The 26,071-nt window shown below is 46.5% G+C and overlaps 1 protein-coding gene across 3 annotated transcripts in view; it reads right to left on the bottom strand.

Moving 5' to 3' along the window:
• LOC106570830 (uncharacterized) overlaps positions 1–26,071 on the bottom strand; it is a 103,732-nt gene that overhangs the window by 46,371 nt on the left and 31,290 nt on the right. Inside the window, exons 11-20 of one of the 3 annotated variants that reach the window (XR_006759097.1) lie at positions 24,991–25,947; positions 18,848–22,027; positions 16,754–16,912; positions 15,918–16,060; positions 15,535–15,667; positions 13,143–13,387; positions 12,585–12,681; positions 11,526–11,622; positions 8,396–9,193; positions 8,087–8,230 (exon numbers count right to left, since the gene is read on the bottom strand). Coding sequence is in view for 1 of the 3 variants with exons in the window: in XM_045695346.1 (XP_045551302.1) it covers positions 8,087–8,230; positions 8,446–9,193; positions 11,526–11,622; positions 12,585–12,681; positions 13,143–13,387; positions 15,535–15,667; positions 15,918–16,060; positions 16,754–16,912; positions 18,848–22,027; positions 24,991–25,947 (5,903 nt within the window). In the remaining 2 variants the exon portion in view is untranslated. Of the gene's footprint in view, positions 1–8,086; positions 8,231–8,395; positions 9,194–11,525; positions 11,623–12,584; positions 12,682–13,142; positions 13,388–15,534; positions 15,668–15,917; positions 16,061–16,753; positions 16,913–18,847; positions 22,028–24,990; positions 25,948–26,071 lie in introns of those variants that run through there. The other 2 variants (XM_045695346.1, XR_006759098.1) reach the window with 2 other exon arrangements.

Genomic DNA, 26,071 nt, shown 5'->3' with positions numbered 1-26,071 from the left:
TGCTTCAGCTGTCCTCTAGCTGTCCTCTAGCTGTGCTTCAGCAATCCTCTAGCTGTGCTTCAGCTGTCCTCTAGCTGTCCTCTAGCTGTGCTTCAGCTGTCCTCTAACTGTGCTTCACTTGTCCTCTAGCTGTTCTTCAGCTGTCCTCTTGCTGTGCTTCAACTGTCCTCTAGCTGTGCTTCAACTGTCCTCTAGCTGTCCTCTAGCTGTGCCTCAACTGTCCTCTAGCTGTCCACTAGCTGTGCTTCAGCTGTCCTCTAGCTGTGCTTCAGCTGGCCTCTAGCTGTTCTTCAGCTTGCCTCTAGCTGTTCTTCAGCATGCCTCTAGATGTGCTTCAGCATGCCTCTAGATGTGCTTCAGCATGCCTCTAGCTGTGCTTCAGCTGTCCTCTACCTGTCCTCTAGCTGTGCTTCAGCTGTCCTCTAGCTGTGTTTCAGCTATCTTCTAGCGGTGCTTCAGCTGTTCTCTATCTGTCCCCTAGCTGTGCTTCAGCTATCTTCTAGCTGTGCTTCAGCTGTCCTCTAGCTGTCCTCTAGCTGTGCTTCAGCTGTCCTCTAGCTGTGCTTCAGCTGTCCTCTACCTGTGCTTCAGCTGTCCTCTAGCTGTGCTTCAGCTGTCCTCTACATGTGCTTCAGCTGTCCTCTACCTGTGCTTCAGCTGTCCTCTAGCTGTCCTCCAACTGTGCTTCAGCTGTCCTCTAGCTGTGCTTCAGCTGTCCTCTAGTTGTGTTTCAGCTATCTTCTAGCGGTGCTTCAGCTGTTCTCTATCTGTCCCCGAGCTGTGCTTCAGCAATCCTCTAGCTGTCCTCTAGCTGTGCTTCAGCAATCCTCTAGCTGTCCTCTAGCTGTGCTTCAGCTGTCCTTTAACTGTGCTTCAGCTGTCCTCTAGCTGTGCTTCAGCTGTCCTCTAGCTGTGTTTCAGCTATCTTCTAGCGGTGCTTCAGCTGTTCTCTATTTGTCCCCTAGCTGTGCTTCAGCAATCCTCTAGCTGTCCTCTACCTGTGCTTCAGCTGTCCTCTAGCTGTGCTTCAGCTGTCCTCTAGCTGTGCTTCAGCTGTCCTCTAGCTGTGCTTCAGCTGTCCTCTAGCTGTCCTCTAACTGTGCTTCAGCTGTCCTCTAACTGTGCTTCACTTGTCCTCTAGCCGTTCTTCAGCTGTCCTCTTGCTGTGCTTCAACTGTCCTCTAGCTGTCCTTCAACTGTCCTCTAGCTGTGCTTCAGCTGTCCTCTAGCTGTGCTTCAGCTGGCCTCTAGCTGTGCTTCAGCTGGCCTCTAGCTGTGCTTCAGCTTGCCTCTAGCTGTGCTTCAGCTTGCCTCTAGCTGTGCTTCAGCTTGCCTCTAGCTGTGCTTCAGCTTGCCTCTAGCTGTGCTTCAGCTGTCCTCTACCTGTCCTCTAGCTGTGCTTCAGCTATCTTCTAGCTGTGCTTCAGCTGTGCTTCAGCAATCCTCTAGCTGTCCTCTAACTGTGCTTCAGCTGTCCTCTAGCTGTGATTCAGCAATCCTCAAGCTGTCCTCTAGCTGTGCTTCAGCTGTCCTCTAGCTGTCCTCTAACTGTGCTTCAGCTGTCCTCTAACTGTGCTTCAGCTGTCCTCTAACTGTGCTTCAGCTGTCCTCTAGCTGTCCTTCAGCTGTCCTCTACCTGTCCTCTAGCTGTGCTTCAGCTATCTTCTAGCTGTGCTTCAGCTGTCCTCTAGCTGTCCTCTAGCTGTGCTTCAGCAGTCCTCTACCTGTGCTTCAGCTGTCCTCTAGCTGTCCTTTAACTGTGCTTAAGCTGTCCTCTAGCTGCGTTTCAGCTATCTTCTAGCGGTGCTTCAGCTGTTCTCTATCTGTCCCCTAGCTGTGCTTCAGCAATCCTCTAGCTGTCCTCTAGCTGTGCTTCAGCAATCCTCTAGCTGTCCTCTAGCTGTGCTTCAGCTGTCCTCTAGCTGTGCTTCAGCTGTCCTCTAGCTGTGCTTCAACTGTCCTCTAGCTGTGCTTCAACTGTCCTCTAGCTGTGCTTCAACTGTCCTCTAGCTGTGCTTCAACTGTCCTCTAGCTGTCCTCTAGCTGTGCTTCTGCTGTCCTCTAGCTGTGCTTCAGCTGGCCTCAAGCTGTGCTTCAGCTTGCCTCTAGCTGTGCTTCAGCTTGCCTCTACCTGTCCTCTAGCTGTGCTTCAGCTATCTTCTAGCTGTGCTTCAGCTGTCCTCTACCTGTCCTCTAGCTGTGCTTCAGCTGTCCTCTAGCTGTGCTTCAGCTGTCCTCCAGCTGTGCTTCAGCTGTCCTCTGACTGTGCTCCAGCTGTCCTCTGACTGTGCTCCAGCTGTCCTCTGACTGTGCTCCAGCTGTCCTCTAGCTGTGCTTCAGCTGTCCTCTAGCTGTGCTTCAGCTGTCCTCTAGCTGTGCTTCAGCTGTCCTCTAGCTGTCCTTTAACTGTGCTTCAGCTGTCCTCCAGCTGTGCTTCAGCTGTCCTCTAGTTGTGTTTCAGCTATCTTCTAGCGGTGCTTCAGCTGTTCTCTATCTGTCCCCTAGCTGTGCTTCAGCAATCCTCTAGCTGTCCTCTAGCTGTGCTTCAGCTGTCCTCTAGCTGTCCTCTAACTGTGCTTCAGCTGTCCTCTAGCTGTTCTCAACTGTCCTCTAGCTGTGCTTCAACTGTCCTCTAGCTGTGCTTCAGCTGGCCTCTAGCTGTGCTTCAGCTGGCCTCTAGCTGTGCTTCAGCTGGCCTCTAGCTGTGCTTCAGCTGGCCTCTAGCTGTGCTTCAGCTGGCCTCTAGCTGTTCTTCAGCTTGCCTCTAGCTGTGCTTCAGCTTGCCTCTAGCTGTGCTTCAGCTTGCATCTAGCTGTGCTTCAGCTGTCCTCTACCTGTCCTCTAGCTGTGCTTCAGCTATCTTCTAGCTGTGCTTCAGCTGTCCTCTAGCTGTCCTCTAGCTGTGCTTCAGCAATCCTCTAGCTGTGCTTCAGCAATCCTCTAGCTGTCGTCTAACTGTGCTTCAGCTGTCCTCTAGCTGTGCTTCAGCAATCCTCTAGCTGTCCTCTAGCTGTGCTTCAGCTGTCCTCTAGCTGTCCTCTAACTGTGCTTCAGCTGTCCTCTAACTGTGCTTCAGCTGTCCTCTAACTGTGCTTCAGCTGTCCTCTAGCTGTGCTTCAGCTTGCCTCTAGCTGTGCTTCAGCTGTCCTCTACCTGTCCTCTAGCTGTGCTTCAGCTATCTTCTAGCTGTGCTTCAGCTGTCCTCTAGCTGTCCTCTAGCTGTGCTTCAGCTGTCCTCTAGCTGTGCTTCAGCTGTCCTCTAGCTGTGCTTCAGCTGTCCTCTAGCTGTTCTTCAGCTGTCCTCTTGCTGTGCTTCAACTGTCCTCTAGCTGTGCTTCAACTGTCCTCTAGCTGTGCTTCAGCTGGCCTCTAGCTGTGCTTCAGCTGGCCTCTAGCTGTGCTTCAGCTGGCCTCTAGCTGTGCTTCAGCTGGCCTCTAGCTGTTCTTCAGCTTGCCTCTAGCTGTGCTTCAGCTTGACTCTAGCTGTGCTTCAGCTTGCATCTAGCTGTGCTTCAGCTGTCCTCTACCTGTCTTCTAGCTGTGCTTCAGCTATCTTCTAGCTGTGCCTCAGCTGTCCTCTAGCTGTCCTCTAGCTGTGCTTCAGCAATCCTCTAGCTGTGCTTCAGCAATCCTCTAGCTGTCGTCTAACTGTGCTTCAGCTGTCCTCTAGCTGTGCTTCAGCAATCCTCTAGCTGTCCTCTAGCTGTGCTTCAGCTGTCCTCTAGCTGTCCTCTAACTGTGCTTCAGCTGTCCTCTAACTGTGCTTCAGCTGTCCTCTAACTGTGCTTCAGCTGTCCTCTAGCTGTGCTTCAGCTTGCCTCTAGCTGTGCTTCAGCTGTCCTCTACCTGTCCTCTAGCTGTGCTTCAGCTATCTTCTAGCTGTGCTTCAGCTGTCCTCTAGCTGTCCTCTAGCTGTGCTTCAGCTGTCCTCTAGCTGTGCTTCAGCTGTCCTCTAGCTGTGCTTCAGCTGTCCTCTAGCTGTGTTTCAGCTATCTTCTAGCGGTGCTTCAGCTGTTCTCTATCTGTCCCCTAGCTGTGCTTCAGCTATCTTCTAGCTGTGCTTCAGCTGTCCTCTAGCTGTCCTCTAGCTGTGCTTCAGCTGTCCTCTAGCTGTGCTTCAGCTGTCCTCTACCTGTGCTTCAGCTGTCCTTTAACTGTGCTTCAGCTGTCTTCTAGCTGTGCTTCAGCTGTCCTCTAGCTGTGTTTCAGCTATCTTCTAGCGGTGCTTCAGCTGTTCTCTATCTGTCCCCTAGCTGTGCTTCAGCAATCCTCTAGCTGTCCTCTACCTGTGCTTCAGCTGTCCTCTAGCTGTGCTTCAGCTGTCCTCTAACTGTGCTTCAGCTGTCCTCTAGCTGTGCTTCAGCTGTCCTCTAGCTGTGCTTCAGCTGTCCTCTAGCTGTGCTTCAGCTGTCCTCTAGCTGTGCTTCAGCTGTCCTCTAGCTGTGCTTCAACTGTCCTCTAGCTGTGCTTCAACTGTCCTCTAGCTGTCCTCTAGCTGTGCTTCAGCTGGCCTCTAGCTGTGCTTCAGCTGGCCTCTAGCTGTGCTTCAGCTGGCCTCAAGCTGTGCTTCAGCTTGCTTCAGCTGTCCTCTAGCTGTGCTTCAGCTGTCCTCTAGCTGTGCTTCAGCTGTCCTCTAGCTGTGCTTCAGCTGTCCTCTAGCTGTGCTTCAGCTTGCCTCTAGCTGTGCTTCAGCTGTCCTCTAGCTGTGTTTCAGCTATCTTCTAGCGGTGCTTCAGCTGTTCTCTATCTGTCCCCTAGCTGTGCTTCAGCAATCCTCTAGCTGTCCTCTACCTGTGCTTCAGCTGTCCTCTAGCTGTGCTTCAGCTGTCCTCTAACTGTGCTTCAGCTGTCCTCTAGCTGTGCTTCAGCTGTCCTCTAGCTGTGCTTCAGCTGTCCTCTAGCTGTGCTTCAGCTGTCCTCTAGCTGTGCTTCAGCTGTCCTCTAGCTGTGCTTCAACTGTCCTCTAGCTGTGCTTCAACTGTCCTCTAGCTGTCCTCTAGCTGTGCTTCAGCTGGCCTCTAGCTGTGCTTCAGCTGGCCTCTAGCTGTGCTTCAGCTGGCCTCAAGCTGTGCTTCAGCTTGCTTCAGCTGTCCTCTAGCTGTGCTTCAGCTGTCCTCTAGCTGTGCTTCAGCTGTCCTCTAGCTGTGCTTCAGCTGTCCTCTAGCTGTGCTTCAGCTTGCCTCTAGCTGTGCTTCAGCTTGCCTCTAGCTGTCCTCTAGCTGTCCTCTACCTGTGCTTCAGCTGTCCTCTAGCTGTGCTTCAGCAATCCTCTAGGTGTCCTCTAGCTGTCCTACAGCTATCTTTTAGCAGTGCTTCAGCTGTCCTCTAGCTGTGCTTCAGCTATCCTCTATCTGTCTTCTAGCTGTGCTTCAGCTATCCTCTATCTGTCTTCTAGCTGTCCTCTAGCTGTCCTCTAGATGTGCTTCAGCTATCCTCTATCTGTCTTCTAGCTGTCCTCTAGATGTGCTTCAGCTGTCCTCTATCTGTCTTCTAGCTGTCCCCTAGCTGTGCTTCAGCAATCCTCTAGCTGTCCTCTACCTGTGCTTCAGCTGTCCTCTAGCTGTGCTTCAGCTGTCCTCTAGCTGTGCTTCAGCTATCCTCTAGCTGTGCTTCAGCTATCCTCTACCTGTGCTTCAGCTGTCCTCTACCTGTGCTTCAGCTGTCCTCTACCTGTGCTTCAGCTATCCTCTAGATGTGCTTCAGCTGTCTTCTATCTGTCCTTTAGCTGTCTTCTAGCTGTGCTTCAGCAATCCTCTAGCTGTCCTCTAGCTGTGCTTCAGCTGTCCTCTAGCTGTGCTTCAGCTGTCCTCTAGCTGTGCTTCAGCTGTCCCCTAGCTGTGCTTCAGCTGTCCTCTAGCTGTCCTCTACCTGTGCTTCAGCTGTCCTCTAGCTGTGCTTCAGCTTGCCTCTAGCTGTCCTCTAGCTTTCCTCTAGTTGTCCTCTAGCTGTCCTCTAGCTGTGCTTCAGCTATCTTCTACCTGTGCTTCAGCTGTCCTCTAGCTGTGCTTCAGCAATCCTCTAGCTGTCCTCTAGCTGTGCTTCAGCTATCTTCAAGCGGTGCTTTAGCTGTTCTCTATCTGTCCCCAAGCTGTGCTTAAGCAATCCTCTAGCTGTCCTCTATCTGTGCTTCAGCTGTCCTCTAGCTGTCCTCTAGCTGTTCTTCAGCTGTCCTCTAGCTGTCCTCTAGCTGTGCTTCAGCTGTCCTCTAGCTGTGCTTCAGTTATCTTCTAGCGGTGCTTCAGCTGTTCTCTATCTGTCCCCTAGCTGTGCTTCAGCAATCCTCTAGCTGCCCTCTACCTGTGCTTCAGCTGTCCTCTACCTGTGCTTCAGCTGTCCTCTACCTGTGCTTCAGCTGTCCTCTACCTGTGCTTCAGCTGTCCTCTAGCTGTGCTTCAGCTATCTTCTAGCGGTGCTTTTGCTGTTCTCTATCTGTCCCCAAGCTGTGCTTCTGCTGTTCTCTATCTGTCCTCTAGCTGTGCTTCAGCTGTCCTCTAGCTGTCCTCAAGCTGTGCTTCAGCTGTGCTTCAGCTATCTTCTAGCGGTGCTTCAGCTGTTCTCTATCTGTCCCCTAGCTGTGCTTCAGCAATCCTCTAGCTGTCCTCTACCTGTGCTTCAGCTGTCCTCTAGCTGTGCTTCAACTGTCCTCTAGCTGTGCTTCAGCTGTCCTCTAGCTGTGCTTCAGCTGCCCTCTAGCTGTGCTTCAGCTTGCCTCTAGCTGTGCTTCAGCTTGCCTCTAGCTGTGCTTCAGCTTGCCTCTAGCTGTGCTTCAGCTGTGCTTCAGCTATCTTCTAGCGGTGCTTCAGCTGTTCTCTATCTGTCCCCTAGCTGTGCTTCAGCAATCCTCTAGCTGTCCTCTACCTGTGCTTCAGCTGTCCTCTAGCTGTGCTTCAACTGTCCTCTAGCTGTGCTTCAGCTGTCCTCTAGCTGTGCTTCAACTGTCCTCTAGCTGTGCTTCAGCTTGCCTCTAGCTGTGCTTCAGCTTGCCTCTAGCTGTCCTCTAGCTGTGCTTCAGCTTGCCTCTAGTTGTCCTCGAGCTGTCCTTTACCTGTCCTCTAGCTGTGCTTCAGCTGTCCTCTACCTGTCCTCTAGCTGTGCTTCAGCTGTCCTCTACCTGTCCTCTAGCTGTGCTTCAGCTATCTTCTAGCTGTGCTTCAGCTGTCCTCTAGCTGTCCCCTAGCTGTGCTTCAGCTATCCTCTAGCTGTCCCCTAGCTGTGCTTCAGCTATCCCCTGAAATCAATAATAAAATTACTATAAATCTATAGATGGTTATGTCTATTTTATGAAGCAATCCTCTTTCAATGTACCACATAGCAGCATTCGTCAGCCAAGACAACATTCAGCTTTACGGCCCACAATGCACCAACCAGTCTAGGACAGCAGACAAGCCCTAGATTCAGATAAGTTTCAGTATGTTGACCACGACAGCCTTTAGTTCTACTGTTTATTAAACATCGCTATGGAGATGACAATCCAACGTCAATAGTCCTGGCAAGTGTTTTTGTGGGTGTGTGTTTCTTCTTCTTCTTATGTAAGAGAGAAGGTTTTGATATGATCACCCATGTTCAAAGAGATCAAGATAAATCCAAATACTTGATTAAAACTCGATCTGTTTCCGTTTCCAAAGTAAATATTTACACCAATTAAACAAGCACAGAACAAACTGAAACTCAGCCAGATCAATAGGAATGAGTCGACTTCCTTCTTTTTCTTATGATAACTTTAGTAACAAAACACTGTACCAGTTCTCCAGAATGTGATGTGTTTTGCTATGTTCGACAGTGGGGTTTTAACACCCCAAATGAAGTACCAACACCTATTTCAATCCATTTCAAGCACTGGGGCAAACTTCTCTACCAGCTTGGGCTCAGGACAGCGCAGTCTTTCCTAGATTAATTTCCAGACAGGGGTGCAAAGGTCCCCAAAGCAACAAACACTTTTAAGTGGGAAGAAAGAGAACTAACTTTAGGCTACCTGAAAATAACTTTCAGCAAGGTATGCAGTCAAAATATTCTAAGATTTGTCCCATTAAATGATCAATGTGTTTGTAGTGTATTTCCTAATAGAAGACTGTAGTGTAGTGTTGACCTTGTCCCAGGCGTAGGCTGAGGAAACAGGGATGTTGTTTCCCAGGATAGCTGCAACCCAGAGCTCTGGGGCCTGGAAGTCTTTGCCCGTGACGCTGTCTCTGATCCAGCCTTCTAGGAGCAGAGACGCCTGGTGGACACAGCCCTGGAAGACAGAACAGAATATGGCCATATCATTTAAACCTTTACATTGAAATATTAGGAAATATATGATTTTATATGAACGTTAAATTGACCTTTTCTATCGAAATATATACTGTATATGACGTTCCTCATCGAAAACAATGAGGAAAATGTGAATCGAACTTACCTTCCTGAATTGATTACATTTAAATGGAATTGTCCCCAGCCCTGCCTCACCCTCCACATCAGCTGTAGTACATCCTCTCCTGGTGTGATGATCCCTCTCTTGATGAGCCTGATCAACTTCCTGTTCTCTTCTCCATCACTGGCCGGCCCTTGTTGTAACACCTTGCTTCCCATGTCAGGCATGTTTCCATGTTGTGGTTTGCTGTTTCTGTTTCCTTGTTGTGATGGAAAGGTAGTGTTGTTTTTGTTGTTATTGTCATCCCGGTGTTGTGTTGGAATTTCCTTACTGATCCGAGTGGTGCTGGTGGGTGGAGCCAGAGACGATGAGGGAAGAGCCATGGGCATTGGTACCAGGAAATACCTGGTGGTGTGCTGAGGGATAGGCGTGGTGGCGATCCAAGGGAGTGTTTCCATGGTAGCGGATCGTGTTGGAGGTTGTGTTCGAGGCGGCGCTACCTGAGATGTCTGGCTACTACCTTCTTGTTTGTCTCGGTTGTCGTGACTACCAGTAGAGCTGAACAAGTGGGAAGCGTGGCTCCCCTCGTGGCTGCCTGCGAGGCTCCTTTCTGAGGGAGCATGGCTGGAAGTGGTGGTTGATAAGGGGGAGATGTTCTGATCTCTCCCCGCCTGGGAGTGCTGTGTCTTGGGGTGCTGAGTCAGGGTCGGGCCCCTCCGGGTGCGGAGCTGGAGCTTGAAGTCGCTTTGCTTCTGGAGGATACCCAGCAGCCTCTTCTGACGCGACGCCAACGAGGTCAGCTGACCACGCAGCACTCCCTGCCGGAACGAGTCTGACGCTATCCTGCAGGAGAAGAAGAAGAAGAGGAGAGGACGAGGAGGAGAAGGAAAGGAGGAAGGAGGAGAAGGAGGAAAGAGAAGGAAGAGGAAGACGAGGAGGAAGAAAGAGGAAAGGAAGGAGGAGGAAGAGGACGAGGAGGAGGAAAGGAGGAAGGAGGAGAAGGAAGAGGAGAGGGAAAGGAAAGGAAAAAGAAGGAGAAGGAAGAGGAGGAGGACGAGGAGGAAACGAAGAAGGAGAAGGAAGAGAAGGAAAGGAAGAAGGGGAAGAAGAAGAAGAGGAGGAGAACGAGGAGGAAAGGAAGACGGGGAGAAGAGGAGGAAGAGAAGAGGAAGAGGAGGAACAGGAGAAGGAGGAACAGGAGAAGGAAGAAGGAGAAGAGGATGAAGAGAAATTGAAGGAGAATAACTTATCCATACAACAAAGTATTTTAGGAATGTATCTAACCTTACGAGAGATGCTCAACTCTTCCCATAATAAACTCATAACTCATAATAACCTTTACAGTACTGTGACCCTAATACATGTTGACCCCCACAGAGATACACTATATATACAAAAGTATGTGGACACCCCTTCAAATTAGTGGATTTGGCTATTTCAGCCACACCTGCTGACAGGTGTGGCTGAAAATCAACCACGCAGCCATGCTCCATAGACAAACATTGGCAGTAGAATGGTCTTACTGAAGAGCTCAGAGACTTTCAACGTGGCACCGTCGTAGGATGCCACCTTTCCAACAAGTCAGTTAGTCAAATTTCTGCCCTGCTAGAACTACCCCGGTCAACTGTAAGTGCTGTTATTGTGAAGTGGAAACTAGGAGCAACAATGTCTCAGCCGAACAGGACCACCAGTTGCTGAAGTGAGTAAAAATAGTATGTCCTCGTTTGAAACACTTCCTACTGAGTTCCTAACTGCCTCTGGAAGCAACGACAGCACAATAACTGTTTGTCGGGAGCTTCATGAATTGGGTTTCCATGGCCGAGCAACCGCACACAAGCCTAAAATCACCATGCTCAATACCAAGCGCTGGCTGGAGTGGTGTAAAACTCGCTGGCATTGGACTCTGGAGCAGTGGAAACACGTTCTCTGGAGGGATGAATCACGCTTCACCATCTAGCTGCCTCTTTATAACGCACATTGTTGAAGAAAAGTTTCAAATTAAATCACGCTGCCAGATTATAATGAGATTTAATGTTTTAATAATGAGGTTTTTATAATGAGTTTTATTTATTTATTTTTTCCCCCCCCCTCCCCATTTTCGTGATAACGATCTTGTCTCATCGCTGCATCTCCCCAACAGGCTCGCGAGAGGCGAAGGTCAATCAAATTTTCAATCAAATTTCTTTTTATATAGCCCTTCGTACATCAGCTGATATCTCAAAGTGCTGTACAGAAACCCAGCCTAAAACCCCAAACAGCAAGCAAAGCATGTGAAAGAAGCACGGTGGCTAGGAAAAACAAAAACCTAGGAAGAAACCTAGAGAGGAACCAGGCTATGAGGGGTGGCCAGTCCTCTTCTGGCTGTGCAGGGTGGATATTATAACAGAACATGGTCAAGATGTTAAAATGTTAAAATGTTCATAAATGACCAGCATGGTCAAATAATAATAATCATAGTAGTTGTCGAGGGTGCAACAAGCACGTCCGGTGAACAGGTCAGGGTTCCATAGCCGCAGGCAGAACAGTTGAAACTGGAGCAGCAGGTCGAATCATGCTTCCTCCAAAACATGACCCACCAAACTTCACTTCTTACCACCCGCTCGCTTAACCTGGAAGCCAGCTCCACCAATGTGTCGGAGGAATCACCGTTCAACTGATGACCAGAGTCAGCCTGCAGGCGCCCGGCCCGCCACAAGGAGTCGCTAGAGCGCGATGAGCCAAGTAAAGCCCCCCCCGGCCAAACCCTCCCCTAACCTGGACGACGCTGGGCCAATTGTGTGCCACCCTATGGGACTCCCGTTCACAGCCGTTTGTGGGATCGAACCCCAGGCTGTAGTGACGCCGCAACATATGAGGTTTTATAATGAGGTTTCATAATTAAGAATTATTAATGATGAGGTTTAAGCTTTGCAAAATGCTTTCGTACGACAAGGTGGTCACCCTTTCTGTTTTTTAATTCTATGCACCCCACTGTTTTCTTTAGTCACTGACTCACCAATAAGCTGAGTCACACAGCAGAGCTTGATAAACATCACACTCAGGATGCTGGCATGTGTGGGTGGGGTGTGTGTGTGTGGATGGGGTGTGTGTGTGTGGATGGGGTGTGTATACAAAACGTGATAAACTTGAAACTCAAGATGTTGTGAAGCAATAGGAAGCAGTGTTGTTTCCAGACCTGTACTTCTTGGTGAGGTCATCTTTCTCTGCCTGCTGCTTCTCCAGCACAACATTCAGAACACTCTGGATCTCTGATAGCGCCATCGTCAATTTGTCTACAGGGAAATTTAAACAAATGAGTAGGTGAGGTGTCAGAGAAAAGTTCTTAGGAATCATGTTAAAACCTGTTTTACAACAACAAAAACCTCCCAGCTCAGCGTAGGTTTTGGGGTGATGTTAAGCCAGTGCTCTGACAAACTCTGAGCCAGGAGTAAAATCAACTCCTAAAAAGTTTATCTCAGCTGATAATCACGACAGTTTGAGGTAGCGCAAAGGAAATATAGTGATGTCGCTCATTGACATTGTAACAAGTATGTGGAATAACCAACACTCCAGAGAACCACGGTGAATGTGACTGTACATCAAATGTTGCAATGGTAAAACATTTGAAATAATTGTCGCCTGACACCATCCCTTTGCCTACTCTCAATTGCCTAATATGTTGGCATGCATATTTTTTTACCACTGAACCACTGACTCACTACATTGTTCTATTATCCAGACAGCTGCATGTGGAGCAGGACCCACTGACTCACTACATTGTTCTATTATCCAGACAGCTGCATGTGGAGCAGGAACCACTGACTCACTACATTGTTCTATTATCCAGACAGCTGCATGTGGAGCAGGACCCACTGACTCACTACATTGTTCTATTATCCAGACAGCTGCTGGTCACTCTGAAATGATGAGGACAGCTCATGAGGACTCCTAAATATCTGTTGACCTTAGTGGACTCTTATGAATAAAGAGGCTTCATGTATAGCTTTTCTTTGTACCTATGAGAGTAAAATGTATCTATTATTATCACTTATGGCGTTTTGTGGATATGAGCCCTGTTTTCCCGCCAGAACTGTTGTTGAATAAACATAAAATAGACATATCAGGAGAGGTTTGTGTGAGAGAACATTTTGAAGGACTATTCAATCCTTGTGGTGTGTGATTTCAAGCCAATACTCAATGAAAGTGTATCTGCGTCATTGTCAAGCCTCCTTAAGTTTGCCTTCGGCTGTTTTACCTGCATCCTCTGACTTATTTAATTTCCAGGTTGACATTTCCTCTTGTTTTCGCTCCACATCCTCCAGAGCCGTAGTGATAGCTTCAGAGGGATACAGCTAGAGAAAGAACATAAAAGGGGATCTTATTATACATATCAATGTTCCAATATTTTCTAATGACTAATTTTAAGCTGACTAAATTGCATTTGGATTACTGTTACAGTGCCATGTGGGTTAATTGGATTCATTCTGACATTTGAAGATGTTTTATTTATTTTTAATTTTGATTATTTGTGTATTTGTTGACATTTTACTGCATTGTAAGGAGCTAGTAACATAAGTATTTGGCTTCAAGCACTATAAAATCTGCTAAACTGTGTGCACAACCAATAAACTTTGATTTGACTAGACTAGACACAGAATCCAACCCAATGCTAGATAATTCTTACATTAAAACATGTTGTACTCGTTCAAATATTCTCTTTTTCTCTCAAAGAAATTCCTAAAGAACTAACTCTAATGTTAAACTAGTATTTATTCCCCAACTTTCAGAGGTGTGTACTGTATTTAGCTTTTACTGTCTCAGTGGTGCTGTCTTTCTGTCTGGGCTGAATGTCACCAGGCTGCCTGTCTCGTTCTCCGTCTCCTGGCTGTCCGTCTCTGTCTGTATCCCTGACACCTGTGTGTCTGGCTTTGTGCCTTTCCCAGTCGCCTTCACAGCAGAGATGGGCTGGGACAACTGGCTTCCTTCTGCTGCGACCCTCAGACACAGACCTAGAGACACCACAACGCTCAGAGGGCCTCTCAGAGGGCGCAGAACTTCCTGAATGAATACATACCACATTCTCTCAGGTCATGGACAACTGATATTGTTAAGAGTTGCAGCTAACACTATGTCTCTTTATCAGGGTCAATTCAAAATGAAGACAGTCAATACAAAAAGTAAACTGACATTGTTACTTAATTATTGTAAAATGTTTTTAAAAAATACATTTTCGATGACTTCTCAATACTCAAAATGATTTACATTTTAAATTCCAATAACTTCCTGAATAGACTGACCTCATTTGACCCCAACCCTGCTCTTTATGTACATGTTGTAAAGAGTGTTGTGCATCCATGTCTCATCTAAAATCTATTTTATATTTATGATCAAAAAAGTGATGTTGTCAATTTTGACAACTGATAACAAATGCGTAAATCTGGACAGTAACAGCCGAATAGGATTTTTAAAAAAGCACTTCCGGCCTGTCAATCTGAGGCCTAAAAATATCCCATTGAACTTTCGTCAACGTACCCTCTAATCAATATTGCAGCATCGTGGCCTGTACTATAAATATCTCAGGAGAGGCAGGCTGGGAATGTGCCTCTTACACACCTGGGTTCAAATACTATTTGAAATCATTCTATTGGTTTCATTGCAATAGGCAAGCTCAATCAAGCGCAGCTACAGTATTTGAAATGATTTCAAATAGTATTTGAAACCAGGTCTGCAAAAGATGAATGTTATGTACCTTGGTTACAGAGAAGGGTGTAGCTGCTGCTCATCATGGTGACCGGATTATGGGCGAGTGGGTGTGTCGAAAGGAAAGTAATGGATGTGTGGATAGCAGTGGGTGTGTCGAAAGCGCTCTGCTTAGACCAGGGTTTCCCAAACTCTGTCCTTTGACAGAGCTTTGATTATTTGAATCAGCTGTGTAGTGCTAGGGCCTAAAACAAAACATGGGGGCCCCAGGCCCTAGTTTGGGAAACCCTGGGTTAGACGGTTTTGTTAAGATGCGGGTTCTTTTTCTTCCGCTACCAGACATTACATAGAGCTAGCATACCACGAGAGATTGGGACTACTGGATGAGTCTGAGTCGCATTTCACTGTTCGATTTTACACAAATAATCTTACATTTTCAGTTATAAAACTGAAGATATTTTTTACTTTTTTAATTTAAAGCACTGATGATGGGTGAACTGTTGCTTCATGCATTGTGTGCTTACTGTGACCATCACCCTGATACTAGGTAGCTACTTCCCACGCCATTGCCGGACAGTAGTGCTTGTCAAGCGGGAGCATATGGCACTGTGTCCCTGTGTTGTTGCCGTTTGAGTAGACTGTGCATGTGTCAAAGTGACATCTGGATGGTTAACAATATTAATTATTTATTGTGTAGGCTGCTGTCTTACTTGAAATAAAATCATGGGAGGGAAAAACATGGTCACGTTAGCTACCGCCGGCCACATGACCGTGCTACCAGGTAGGTAGTGATGGATTCTGTTAAAATGTAACACGTTTCATGTTAAACTGTAGTTTGTTTGTATCCTGTTTAGTGAATGATTACTGTGAGTATTAATGGAGTTTAGTCCATGAAACTGTGTGGATGCTAATTTAAAAAGGTTGACCTAATCAGATAAGAGGAAATTGCCTGGGATCAGAGAGCAGGGTCAGGCCCAGAACAGAAGATGGAGGGGTTGTGATTCTGACATCTGGCTAAACAAAGAGAGGACCATGGACATTCCACAGGGAAAAGGAGGGAAACTCATTGGGGTCATAAAATGTTTAGCTGGGGAGGTGACGCCTACAAGGGAAGAGTATAAAATGTGTTGTGATCTTTCTAAATGTATGCACTCAACTGACTGTATCCTTGGTATTAAACACTTGAAACTTCTCTTGAGCTTTTGGTCTCAATTCCTTATTGCAAAGAGGTTGCAATAACATTTTTCTTTTTAACAGAAGCTTCCTACTGGGTATTAAGGTCAGATCTCAGGTCTCACCGGTGCACTGGTTGCTGGCTTATTGACTTGTCGTGCAACCCGATCAGCAACGCAAAACTGTCTTGAGTGGCAACAAATCTGCCCAATTAGTTGATTCGCTTTCCATACACCCACTTCTATCGACACACACACGGGCCCATACTCTGTTCAGCATATTGGGCTGCAGCTACCCATACTTGTGTTTAGGTGCATCGCTAGGCTGCTCACGTTGGACAAAAGGGCCTGGGAATGTGGAGAGGAGTTGTTTGATGTCGTCGTGGCAGGCTAGGTCTACAGCGGTCTGGCCCAGAGCGTTTTTGTCTCGGGGGTTTGCGCCATACTGGAGAAGGAGCTGCGCTACCTGAGGGTCTCAACGCGGGGGGGACGACATTTCAGCCTCACATTATCAAACAATATTGATAGAAATGTTGATGAAAAACACACAATTCACAAAAATAAAGGGCACTATATATTCAGACATGAAGTTGGGAATAACTTGGTGTTTGATTCTCAACAGGCATACAATACACATCCAAGTGTCAGTACATCATAATCAACGTGAGTGAGTCACTAAAGTCGGTCAATCGTATCAATCAGAGTATGTAGTGTACCTTGTAGTGTCCTGAGGCAGCAGCATCATGTAGAGGAGCGAGGCCCTCCAGACCTCTACTGGTAACATCAGCCCCAGCCTGCAGTAGCTCCTTGACCACAGCCTCGGAGCCTGCAGCACTGGCCTCATGCAGCGCCGTCCAGCCTGGCACACACACACACACACACACACACACACACACACACACACAAGGCAGGTTACGATGCATTATAAGCATTCGTTGTCATTTACAAACAGTGATAAAAGCATAAAAGGATTGTGTAACTAATGGACATAGAGAAAGACACAACGCTAAAACAATCGTAAAAGAGGACTGGTTTCCCCCCAAAATATTGGGGATATGCTGGGGATCAGTCTGATTTTATATGAAAAGGTTGTACATTTTAAGTACTGTACTGGGGAATGAAAGCAACCATGGATCTGACCAGATATGTTTTGTAAATGTAATATTTTATTTTGATAGTTTTCTATTGATGTGTGTTTGTAGTGTGCAGGGCTCATTTGAAGAAGAAAAAAAAAGGACTTGGTTTCAATGACACCCTGCTAAAAATAAAGGTGAATAAAAATGAAATAGTCTATACTGCCCTACCAAGCAAAAAGGCAGTAATTACTAATTTGGTCAAAAATGAGTTAATGTCATTTTTTGCTACATTAAATACATGCTTAATCATGTGGACAAGTATCCTGCCTCTACTGTATTGTTTTGGAGAAAACGGGGGTCATGTTAGCAGTAACTGTGAAACCAAGGTAAATAAAAGCCATATTTATCAGTTCCACGCTATGAGCAGTTACTGCCTTTTTGCTTGGTAGCACAATATAGTCTGGTCTGTTACAAACCTGCGTGATCTATCTGATTGACATTTAGGCCTGCTTCCAGAAGGCCTCTCACTAGAGCCAGGTCTCCTTTCTTGCATGCCAGGTGAAGGTGGCTCTCTCCCATACCGTTTCTCTTGTGGAGATTCCTCAAGGGAATCTTTGTGTCAGGCATGGGACCTACTGATAAAACATTGATAGAAAGATGAGCATATAAATAAAATATGTACGAAATATAAATAAAATATGATTGATCAAGGTGGCAACAATGGGAAAGTCATAGACAAAGAATTATGTAAGATGTTCTATTTGATTTACTATTTTATTTTACTATCTGTTTGCCATACATATTTGGATATTGACCAAGTTATTATCATTTTGGCTCTGTATGCCAACTTTCAGCAGACTTCCAGCTTTAATTTGAGGGTATTTACATCCAAATCAGGTGACCGGTGTAGGAATTACAGCATTTTTTATATGTGGTCCCCTCTTTTAAGGGACCAAAAGTAATTTGCTGCTCAGCTGTTCCATGGCCAAGTGTGTGTTATTCCCCCATTAGTTAATTTACAAGTAAGCGGATAAAATGTCTAGAGTTGATTTCAAGTGTGACATTTGCATTTGGAATCTGTTGCTGTTTAACCCTCAATATGAAGGCCAAACAGCTGTCACTGCCAGTGAAGCAAGCCATCATTAGGCTGAAAAATCAAAACAAACCGATCAGAGAGATAGCAAAACCATTAGGTGTGGCCAAATGTATTTTATTTATTTAACTACCCTAACCCGGACGACGCTGGGACAATTGTGCGCCGCCCTATGGGACTCCCAATCACTGCCGGGTGTGATACAGCCTGGACTAAAACAAGGGTCTGTAGTGACGCCTCTAGCACTGAGATGCAGTGCCTTAGACCGCTGCGCCACTCGGGAGCCCCAAATCAACTATTTGGTACATTCTTAAAAAGAAACAACGTACTGGTGAGCTCAGGAACACCAAAAGGCCCGGAAGACCACGGAAAACAACTGTTCTTCCCTGGTGAAGAAAACCCTTTCACAACAGTTGGCCAGATCAAGAAAACCATCAAGGAGGTAGGCGTATCTGTGTCAAAGTCAACATTCAAGAGAAGACCAAGATGGTTTACCACAAGATGTAAACCACTGGTAAGCCTCAAAAACAGGAAGACCAGATTAGAGTTTGTCAAACAACATCTAAAAAAGCCTGTTCAGTTCTGGAACAACATCCTATTGACAGACGAGACAAAGATCAACTTGTACCAGAATGATGGGAAGAGAAGAGTATGGAGAAGGGAAGGAGCTGCTCATGATCCGAAGCATACCACCTCATCTGTGAAGCATGGTGGAGGTAGTGTTATAGGATGGGCATGTATGGCTGCCAATGGAGCTGGTTCCCTTGTATTTATTGATGATGTGACTGCTGACAAAAGCAGTAGGATGAATTCTGAAGTGTTTAGGGCTATATTATCTGCTCAGATTCAGCCAAATGCTTCAAAACTCATTGGACGGCACTTCACAGTGCAGATGGACAATGACCCGAAACATACTGCGAAAGCAACCCAATACTTTTTTAAGACAAAGAATTGGAATGTTTTGCAATGGCCAAGTCAATTACTTGACCTGAATCTAATTGAGCATGCAGTTCACTTGCTGAAGGCAAAACGCCCCAAGAACAAGCAGGAACTGAAGACAGCTGCAGTAAAGGCCTGGCAGAGAATCACCAGGGAAGAAACACAGCATCTGGTGATGTCTATGAGTTCCAGTCTTCAGGCAGTCATTGACTGCAAAGGATTTGCAACTAAGTATTAAAACTCACAATTTAATTTATGATCATGTTAGTTTGTCCAATTACTTTTTGAGCCCCTAAAATTGTGGGGACCACATAAAAAGTGCTGTAATTCCTACACCGTTCACCCGATTTGGATGTAAATATCCTCAAATTAACTTTAATCTCAACCTTGATAGTCAAATCCATTGTGTGGATTTGTACAGAGCCAAAATAATAATAACTTGGTCAATGTGCAAAAATATATGGACCTGACTGTATTTATGAATCAAATGAACAATGTTGAAAAAGTGAATCTATTCATAAATACAATATTCCAATACCTGAACTAGACGAGGTATCAGCGCCACCTGTTGTGTAACTAGTACTGATGTTTTGCGATGCCCAAGGGTTTGGCTTTGGCTTTGGTTTCAACAACAGCTTGGCCTGCCTCTTGCCAGGTCTGGCTCTACTGCTCTTGGCTTTCCTCTTGTGTTGACTACAGCTGTTGTGCTGTTTGGCGCTGCCCGTATCACTTTGCATAGTGTTCATCTCTGGTTCATCTTCCTTCACACCGTCTTTAGCTTGGCAGCTATCTAAAGCGGGTAACAGGCTAGTGGAGTCTTCCATTACAGTAGTAGTATATCCATTACCATTAATCTCACACGCCTCAGAGTAATCTATTAATGTATCTAAAGTCTCAACTTCAGCCCCGGGGGTTTGGTTTTCTACTTCTCTCACTTGATCTTGGACGGAAGCAATTGTCGCTTCTGAATCAAGTTGAACATGAGCTTTTTCCACCTCCTCCTTTTGAACTTGTCCCAGATCATTGTTCTTTGTCTCTGCTTGGTCCAGCTCAGAGACCACGGTGCAGTCAGAGTCAACGAAGCTGTCAGCACCATTGTCTTTATTGTCCGAATACAAAGTCTTGTCAGTAGAAGAAGCATCCGGGTCTCTAGACTCTCTGTGTGTTACAGAGCCTCCCTCACGATGTCCACCATCAATATGACATCTCTCACCATCTCTACCAGTCACAGCAGCCGTGGTCTCTCTCTCCAGTCTGTCTCCAATCAGCTGGAGATGGAGACCAGTGCATTTTAGCAGGTTGGCTTTTAAACCAACATCTGATCCAATGGGAGAAGCTTTGGGGATTTGACTTGCTCTCTGCATAAACAGTGTATCGATATTGGTCTCTGCACATTCTGATATCCCCACAGTGCCGTGGAGCTCCTCAGCCACTAGGAGAGATGGTGAGCTAGTGTTGCAAGAGCCAAGATATTCATCATTATCATCCTTCATCGCTGATGGTGCCTCTACTGGTTGTGTCTGCTTCTCGTCAACAATTGAAGCTTGTCTTGTGACATCCAGGTGTATTGTTGTTGTAACGTCTGAATGAGGCAGAAGAAGAGACACGCTACACTGCTCCTCCAAGTCTTCCTTGGACAGGAGACCATTGTCTAGCTTACACTGATCATCAATATATGGAGATGATGTCCCAGCCACACAGGCATTCACCGCATCGGTGGTTTCCAAAGGGACAGGTGCTTTGGACAGGGACAGGTGTTCAACAAGTAAGACGTTGTCTATAAGGGTACAGCAGGTGTCATCCTGGTCCATTAGGCTAAGGTCAACCTCTACCGCAGATCTGGTGTTGTCCATGGGGTCAATCTCTGGCCGAGCAGGTCGGTGGGTGAGGGTGACCTTTGACTTATCGGTGGAGATGCTGTTTCTTGTGGCATCCAATCCAGCTAGCGGCACTAAGGCTTCAGGACATGTATTCTGGTCAGGGTTTTGACTGGTTTCCTCTGCCCAGGTAGTGTTATTGTGTTGGTATCCGTCAGCACTCGTTGTTGGGTTAAAATTGAAATATTCACCTAGATTGAACCCTGCTTCGTATGTGTGGTCAGTATGCTGGGAAAGATGCCCCTCTTGAGTTAGAGTTAGCTCCTCTCTCTGGCAATGGTCAGTATGCTGGGAGAGATTCCTATCTAGAGTGATCTCCTCTCTCTGGCTCTGACAATGGTCAGTATGCTGGGAGAGATTCCTATCTAGAGTGATCTCCTCTCTCTGGCAGTGGTCAGTATGCTGGGAGAAATTCCTATCTAGAGTGATCTCCTCTCTCTGGCTCTGACAATGGTCAGTATGCTGGGAGAGATTCATATCTAGAGTGATCTCCTCTCTCTGGCAGTGGTCAGTATGCTGGGAAAGATTCCTATCTAGAGTGATCTCCTCTCTCTGGCAGTGGTCAGTATGCTGGGAGAGATTCCTATCTAGAGTAGTCTCCTCTCTCTGGCAGAGATTCATGTCTAGAGTAGTCTCCTCTCTCTGGCTCTGGCAGTGGTCAGTATGCTGGGAGAGATTCCTGTCTAGAGTAATCTCCTCTCTCTGGCAGAGATTCCTGTCTAGAGTAGTCTCCTCTCTCTGGCAGAGATTCCTATCTAGAGTGATCTCCTCTCTCTGGCAGTGGTCAGTATGCTGGGAGAGATTCCTACCTAGAGTGATCTCCTCTCTCTGGCTCTGGCAGTGGTCAGTATACTGGGAGAGATTCCTATCTAGAGTGATCTCCTCTCTCTGGCTCTGGCAGTGGTCAGTATACTGGGAGAGATTCCTATCTCGAGTGATCTCCTCTCTCTGGCTCTGGCAGTGGTCAGTATGCTGGGAGAGATTCCTGTCTAGAGTGATATCCTCTCTCTGGCAGAGATTCCTGTCTAGAGTAGTCTCCTCTCTCTGGCAGAGATTCCTATCTAGAGTAGTCTCCTCTCTCTGGCAGTGGTCAGTATGCTGGGAGAGATTCCTATCTAGAGTGATCTCCTCTCTCTGGCAGTGGTCAGTATGCTGGCAGAGATTCCTATCTAGAGTGATCTCCTCTCTCTGGCAGTGGTCAGTATGCTGGCAGAGATTCCTGTCTAGAGTAGTCTCCTCTCTCTGGCAGAGATTCCTATCTAGAGTGATCTCCTCTCTCTGGCAGTGGTCAGTATGCTGGGAGAGATTCCTATCCAGAGTGATCTCCTCTCTCTGGCAGTGGTCAGTATGCTGGGAGAGATTCCCATCTTGAGCTAGAGTTAGCTCCTCTGAGGATTTTGTAATTTCCTGCTTTTCTGTGTTCCATTCCTTTCCTTCCTCTTTTCCTTTGAAATCTGCTGTCTCCAGCAGGAAACCTGCGCTTTGACTTCTCAACACAACCGAATCAACAGAGTCATGAAGACTTCCTGTTGTCGCCTGACCCTTTCCTGTCTGGGCCGCCAATAAAACACTGTCAAGGTCGAACGGGTTGCTCTGCAGGAGCAAATCAAAGATATCCTTCCGTTTGGTGGTGATGCGTTTAATGACTTTTCTAGGTGTGGATGTGTCTGATAAAATGCCGTGATTAGGCCTCGAGTCTTCTTCCTCTGCCTGGTCCTCCAGGTTCCTCTTCATAGCTGGTGCTGTAGACCGCGTCCCATCCTGGACAGAAGGTAGTGGACGGTTTGGACCAGTAGAGCCATCACCATGAGGCTCCTGTTTCTCTCCCAAGACCCCTGCAACTGAGCACAAAACACCTAATTAAAATTGATGGTTTGATGGTTTGGTAGAACCAAAAAACCCCTACGGGATGGGCATCTCAAATGGTGCAGAACACCTTAATAATAAGTCTGTCCAACAATCAATTTATCACCGCCGTTCAGGAGTGGGGAAAAAGGTTAAGCATTGTAGGTATCAAGTGTTGTGTTTAACTGCAGAAAATGGCCAACATTTGACGAAGCAACATGTCAACTTTAATAGCAAATTAGCACTTTATAATTTCAGGATGATCTCTTAACATGAACAAGTATTATGATACAATAGAAGGAGAAACGTTGAACGTGAGCTTACAAATAAATAAGATACTTTGTTACACTTTTACAAAAAATTATTTAATTGTACCAGCTACTACTGTAGCTACTCTACAAAAAAATAATACAAATTATACAATATATTATCCCAATGTCACAAACATATTAACACATCAAAAATGTTTAAAGGTATTCTTTGTGAAAAAATAACTTGGAGAAAATATACTCAACAAACATGCACATAATCTTTAAAAACTAAACACAAGATAAAACTGAATTAATTTAAAAAACCTTTGAATCCAATATGATCAACATTCACAAGACAGAAAGGTTTTTGCTACAGTTTCAACTGGGACAATAGATGAAACACGACAACAAATGTGATGTCATAGACAAAATACAACAACAAATGTGATGTCATAGACAAAACACAACAACAAGTGTGATGTCATAGACGAAACAACAACAAATGTGATGTCATAGACAAAACACAACAAGCTATAACCCAGCTCAACCAGAGTCCTCCCTGCTCCTCACAGCTCCCTCTCTGTAGAACTCCAGCGTGGTTTCATGAGTCCAGTCTTCTGTTTCGTCCGACGAGATGTTAAAAACCTCTCCTGTGTAGTCAACGGTCTCGTCACTCTCGCTGTCACTAATAGCAACACTGTCCTCTCCTTGTACCTCTGGATCAGGGTTGGGGACATAGAGCGGACTCCTTCTCCTCAGGACCTCTGGGATTGGTTGAGGGTAAGGAGGAGTAGGAGAGGTTCTTCTGGTGGCCAGGTCTGTATGGGGACCATAGAAATCGAATCACTAGAAACGACAAAGCCCTGACCAATATTGATTTTTTTTCAAGCTTATTTTGTATATTTTTTAAATGTTCTCCCCAATTTCGTGGTATCCAATTGGTAGTTACAGTCTTGTCTCATCGCTGCAACTCCAGTACAGATTCGGGAGAGGCAAAGGTCGAGGGCCCTCTGAAACACAACCCAACCAAGCCGCACTGCTTCTTGAAACAATGCCTGCTTAACCCAGAAGCCAGCCACACCAATGTGTCGGAGGAAACACCATATCCCTGGCGACCGTGTCAGCGCGCACGCGCCCGGCCCGCCACAGGAGTCGCTAGAGCGTGATGGGACAAGGACATCCCTGCTGGCCAAACCCTCACCCTAACCCGGACGATGTTGGGTCAATTGTGCACCGCAACCATGGGTCTCCCGGTCGCGGCCGGCTACGACAGAGCCGGCCAGGATCTCTAGTGGCACAGATCTTTAGTGCCTTAGACCACTGCGCCACTCAGGAGGCCTGACCAATAGTGATTTGATTGGTGGGTACACTCAATGGAGAATGGTAAGAATATCTGTTCTAGTAATGCTAGTTCTATGATGGGGACTAGTACAGGGAAGAGTACATGACTGTACTACAGGGGGCTATGAGAACCAGTCTTCATATGTATTGGACTTAGAGAGAGACAGGAGGTGATAGAAACGGCCCTACAACCAATACAGTCCAACCTACATCCCTACATCACTACAGCCCTACATCACTACAGCCCAACAGCCGTACATCACTACAGCAGCCCTACATCACTACAGCAGCCCTACGTCACTAAATCACTACAGCAGCCCTACATCACTACAGCAGCCCTACATCACTACAGCAGCCCTACATCACTACAGCAGCCCTACATCACTACAGCAGCCCTACATCACTACAGCAGCCCTACATCACTACAGCAGCCCTACATCACTACAGCACTACATCACTACAGCCCTATATCCCTACATCCCTACAGCAGCCCTACATCACTACAGCAGCCCTACATCACTACAGCAGCCCTACATCACTACAGCAGCCCTACATCACTACAGCCCTACATCACTACAGCCCTACATCACTACAGCCCAGTTGTGGAAAAAGTACCCAATTGTCATACTTGAGTAAAAGTAAAGATACCTTCATAGAAAGTTACTCAAGTAAAAGTTACCCAGTAAAATCCTACTTGAGTAAAAGTCTAGTTGGTTTTAAATGTACTTAAGTATCAAAAGTAAAAGTATAAATCATTTAAAATGTCTTACATTAAGCAAACCCGACGACACAATTTTCTTGATTTTTTTAATTTACAGATAGCCAGGGTCACAGCTCAACACTCAGACGTAATTTACAAACAAAGCATTTGTGTTTAGTGAGTCCATCAGATCAGAGACAATAGGAACGACCAGGGATATTCTCTTGATAAGTGTGTGAATTGGACCTTTTTCCTGTCCTGCTAAGCATTCAAAATGTAACGAGTACTTTTGGGTGTCAGGGAAAACGTAAATACATTATTTTTTTTAGGAATGTAGTGGAGTAAAAGTTGTCAAAAATATAAATAGTAAAGTAAAGTACAGATACCCCGAAAAACGAGATAAGTATTACTTAAAAGTATTTTTACTAAAGTACTTTACACCACTGCTACAGCCCAACAACACTACAGCCCATACATTCTACAGCCCTACATCACTACAGCAGAACTACAGCCCAACAACACTACAGCCCTACATCACTACAGCCCTACATCACTACAGCAGAACTACAGCCCAACAGCCCTACATCACTACAGCCCATACATCACTACAGCCCATACATAGACATGACAGTTTTCACAGAGACACGCAGACACCTGGTTCAAATACCTTTAGTAGAGGTTGTTGTGTCTCTCTGCTGCTCAGTGTTGCAGGTTTCAGACCTGGTTGTTGTGCATCTCTGCTGGTCAGTGTTGCTGGTTTCAGACCTGGTTGTTGCGCATCTCTGCTGGTCAGTGTTGTAGGTTTCAGACCTGGTTGTTGTGCGTCTCTGCTGGTCAGTGTTGCAGGTTTCAGATCTGGTTGTTGTGTCTCTCTGCTGGTCAGTGTTGCAGGTTTCAGACCTGGTTGGTGTGCATCTCTGCTGGTCAGTGTTGCAGGTTTCAGACCTGGTTGTTGTGCATCTCTGCTGCTCAGTGTTGCTGGTTTCAGACGTGGTTGGTGTGCATCTCTGCTGGTCAGTGTTGCTGGTTTCAGACCTGGTTGGTGTGCATCTCTGCTGGTCAGTGTTGCTGGTTTCAGACCTGGTTGTTGTGCATCTCTGGTCAGTGTTGCTGGTTTCAGACCTGGTTGGTGTGAGTCTCTGCTGGTCAGTGTTGCTGGTTTCAGACCTGGTTGTTGCGCGTCTCTGCTGGTCTGTGTTGCAGGTTTCAGACCTGGTTGTTGTGCGTTTCTGCTGGTCAGTGTTGCTGGTTTCAGACCTGGTTGTTGCGTGTCTCTGCTGGTCTGTGTTGCAGGTTTCAGACCTGGTTGTTGTGCGTCTCTGCTGGTCAGTATTGCTGGTTTCAGACCTGGTTGTTGCGTGTCTCTGCTGGTCTGTGTTGCAGGTTTCAGACCTGGTTGTTGCGCGCGTCTGCTGGTCTGTGTTGCAGGTTTCAGACCTGGTTGTTGCACGTCTCTGCTGGTCTGTGTTGCAGGTTTCAGACCTGGTTGTTGTGCATCTCTGCTGATATCTCTCCTGGTCAGTGCTGGTCTGATCTGCCTGAACTGGTAACCTCCTGAGCTTCCTCCCTGTTCCACTTTGGGACGGGCTGAGTTGGGACGAGTCTGCCGGTCGTTTAGTTGGTACTAGGCAAAACAGAACAGAACAGAACAGAACAGGACAGGGGTGAGTTTCCTGGAGGCTTTGTAGGACTAAGATCACCTTGTCACTGGACCAAAAATGACAGCGTTACAAAGCTTTTAGGAAACT

This window comes from Salmo salar, chromosome ssa15, assembly GCF_905237065.1.
Source record: "Salmo salar chromosome ssa15, Ssal_v3.1, whole genome shotgun sequence".
NCBI lineage: Eukaryota > Metazoa > Chordata > Actinopteri > Salmoniformes > Salmonidae > Salmo > Salmo salar.
The sequence above is the reverse complement of the archived record's forward strand: the minus strand, read 5'-3'. Positions and strand labels throughout refer to the sequence as shown.